General features: G+C 40.8%; 1 protein-coding gene across 1 annotated transcript; it reads left to right on the top strand.

The window, feature by feature from the left end:
• The first annotated feature begins 524 nt into the window (after window positions 1–524).
• Window positions 525–2,979, top strand: LOC107276797 (ribonuclease 3). The gene is made up of 2 exons (XM_015790575.2): window positions 525–629; window positions 2,302–2,979. Exons 1-2 carry the CDS (start codon window positions 525–527, stop codon window positions 2,977–2,979), a joined length of 783 nt encoding a protein of 260 aa, XP_015646061.2.
• The last annotated feature ends 825 nt before the right edge of the window (window positions 2,980–3,804 follow it).

Below are 3,804 nucleotides of genomic sequence, written 5' to 3' on the forward strand. Positions count from 1 at the left end.
TCATCTAGGAGATCCCCTTGCCAAATCCTCTCTCAGGCAGCTTGTGCATGCTCGCTCGGCGCCCTAGTCAATGCAAGCTAACTATGTTAGTGGACATTGTGGGGAGAGCGGTTCCATCCTTCTCTCTTTCCCTCTCCCTTTGATAGAGTCGAGTGCGGTGCTCGCTGTTAAGTTTTAGTTTTGGGCGGTTCGGCGGTAGCTTCTTTGCTGGTCTAGCGGCGGGCAATCACGCTTAACAGCGATTGGTCCAGTGCTAACCTTCTCCTGGTTTTGTATTAGGCGCTTCGGTGTGTGGTGTGTGGTGGGTTTTTTCTTTCCTGGCTACTACCTACTATGATACTAGTTTTTTTTCCTGCTCTATTCAATTAATCATCGTAGCCTGTGTGGTGTTGTTGGTCATTAAAAAACATCCTCGACGTTACGTTGTGCTATATATATATTGGACTGGTCACTGCAAGTATGTGTATATATATATGTGCGCGCGCGCACACAGCGGCTTGCAAACACACGACAATAGATCGAGAATGGCCATGAAGAGGACGATGAAGGTTGTGTTCTCCCTCGCGCTCCTGCTGCTTCCGCTCGCCTCGGTGGCAGAGGAATTCGACTTCATGTACCTTGCCCAGCAGGTGATCGGTGATCAGCATGTGGTCTAGCTCCATCGTTTCCTTATTGCCTTATCATCCAAAACTAAGATTTAAATTTTAAAACTTAATTATCAAGTTGATTCTCATGTTTTTATATTGTAGTTTACTTTTTAGCATTTAATTTTAAAATTATAGATATAAAAATTTTATTTATAAATTATTATTGGGTTGCTTCGTTCATTTGTTTTCACGATTTACTGGCCGTAAAGCAAAAGATGAGATAATTGCCGATACTTTTTAACTAATTGCGTTGAGTTATTTTGTAAAGACATATAATGGTATCAAACCGATTTGCACTTGCATCTGTATCTGAGATACTATTGCACGGGCAGGCAGTCAGGCTAATTGGAGGTTTAATTAGAGTGATTTACAAATCTTAAAAAAAAAAAGGTATGGGAAAGAATCGTACAGGTACCTCTCTATCAAGAATCACATCCTACTATGTACTCCATCCGTCCCAGTTTAGATTGGAGAGAACACATACTAGTACTGTAATCTTGTATAAGCTTGTGGACAAGCTGTCTGTCTAGAGTTACAGTATTAGAATGTGTCTTATCTAACGAAAAATTCTTATATTTTGATATAGAGAGATTCACTAAGTAACATTTACTTCTATAAATTAAAACATGCAAGAAACCACATCCTATATAATTTTAAGCCATCAAATCGCATTAGTATAAAGATAACAATAGTTGAATCAAAAAGCTACCTACTCATCTAATTCACTCATTGGTTAGTCATTCGTTCACCACTCTTTGCTCGAACTTACGGTCACGCACAACATTATATATTATCCATTCTGCACGTGATAATGCTAGCTTATTTATTTTCCGAATACAACATAAATTATTGGTTTAGATATGAGCTTTGTTTTGTTAGGAACGATTAGAAAGCATATATCCTAAACGCATGTTCAAAACTTGAGATGAAGCAGAGAGGTCCAAACAATCTAATTGCTACATCCAGATTTCATATGGAAATAACAATCATATATTATCTATGATGCTATAAAAAATAAAGCATAAATTGTATAGTAATAACATAGAGTATAAAGCCACATCATCGCCTTCTTTTCATATACACAGATTTGCACCTAATAATTTAAAATATTCATTTTCTTTGACGATAAGACTAACAAATCACACGGTAAAACGCGGGGTTCAAACTAGTTATACAAATTAATATTCCCTATGTTTCAAAATATAGGGTGCAAATACTTTTTAAAAAGATATTTAAACCTCTCTTCTATTTTTTTTAAAAAATAATCCATTCTCAAGATGTCTAGTTTCTTTGGGTCTGTGTATTATATTTATTTGGGTGATCCAAATAAGAAGATGATAATAATTCGTTTTTGATGCATGCGTCAGTGGTAGTCGTGTCTTGAGTACTTTGTAATGAAAATTTTGTTATCTCTCAATATCTCTTTAAGAGTACCGTAAAATTTCCATTTAGTTAATAATAAACCAAAATTTTTAGTGTAAATTTTTTACCTCCTAGTACTGGAGGTACCAAGAAATACTAAATTTTACACTAGAAAATACGGTACCTCCTCGTACCTTATCAGGAACTGTAAAATCACTCTTAGTTAATTGATCAGATACGTAATGTGCGTGCAAAATTAATTGAAGTGGTGTCCTGTGTTTTTCTTTTCCAGTGGCCTGACTCGTACTGTAGCACGCACAAGTGCCTCGTGAAGCCCCCGCCCCCGTCGCACTTCACCATCCATGGCCTGTGGCCGAGCTACAACAAGCTCATAGACGGCAAAATGTGGCTGGAGGACTGCAACAAGGAAGACCCGCTCGACCCGACGCAGATCCAGGACCTGGAGAAGCAGCTCGACCAGAAATGGCCGTCGCTGAAACAGACCAACCTCGAGTTCTGGAGCCTCGAGTGGAAGAAGCACGGCACCTGCTCCAACCTCGGCCAGCACGCCTACTTCGAGGCCGCGCTCGCGCTGGAGAGGCTCACCAACCTCACGAAGATCCTCGCCGACGGCGGCGTCGGGCCGTCCGACGTGAAGACCTACACGTTCCGCGAGATCAGTGACGCCCTCGCCAGGGGCACCGGGTTCAGGACCTACTTCAAGTGTAGCAAGAACAAGGCCGGCGATACGCTGCTGTCCGAGGTGAGGCAGTGCGTCGACCGCTACGGCGAGAAGCTCATCAACTGCACGGCGTTGTCGTTTGACTACTGCGATAACGCTGACAAGATCAAGATGCCCCAATCGGGTTATATGATCAGTAGCAGCACAAGCTATAATCTTGCTGCCACACGATCAATATATATAATCATGCATTTATATTTGCTAGGTGTCATGCATGTCTATTACTAATATTTGTTTCCTGAAAGAGTGTCGGTACTGTCAAGTTCAGAGTTTGCTAGCTAAGGTATAGTAATAAGCTGTCAAGAAGTTGCTATCCGTGCTTTGTGCGAGTCTGTTGGAGTCAGAGTTTGTTACAGATTGATCTTATGCTGTTCTGCATATAATAAAAGAGAACCAGTAAATGGTCTGAGGTTCACAAGCAACTTGCAAATTTTTTTCCTCGATAATTTTTTATGTAAATGCGCTAAAACACATCCGATGCTTGTTATTATAACTAAAACTCACATTTTTTTTCTGCGAGATATATCATCCTAGAAAACTTCTAATATAAATTTTACCGGTAGACTAAATAGATGGGTCTTCCTTTGTCACAAAATATAACAACTAGAAAGGAGGAAATTAATTACAAACTAGTACAATGAATCTCGATAGGATTGTCACAATAAAAAAATTACTATCTGTATAGTACTTCTCTATATAGACTAAATAGACACTCCATTCCAATATAAATATAAAGTTAAGCACCGGCGGATGCAGTGGGTGGTCCGGGTGGTCCCCGGAACACCCAAAAAAATTCAGGCCCGAGGCCCAATAGACGTACCGTAAAAATGCAAAGAAAAAGAAAACTGAAGAGCAAACGTCGAAGGATCTAAGAAAAGCAACGTCGTTTCTGTTTCTCTCAACGATTATGCCTCCTGGGCCTCCTATCTAGGCACCTCACCGATTGTAGAAGTGGCGGCGCGTGTGGACTAGGGTTAGGACTCTTCACTCCTTCCCATCCCGATGTTTCGGCGATCAAGCGCAAGGCAGCAAGGGCGGCGTGCTGGCGCGGCG

Source organism: Oryza sativa, chromosome 7, assembly GCF_034140825.1.
Source record: "Oryza sativa Japonica Group chromosome 7, ASM3414082v1".
Classification (NCBI taxonomy): Eukaryota; Viridiplantae; Streptophyta; class Magnoliopsida; order Poales; family Poaceae; genus Oryza; species Oryza sativa.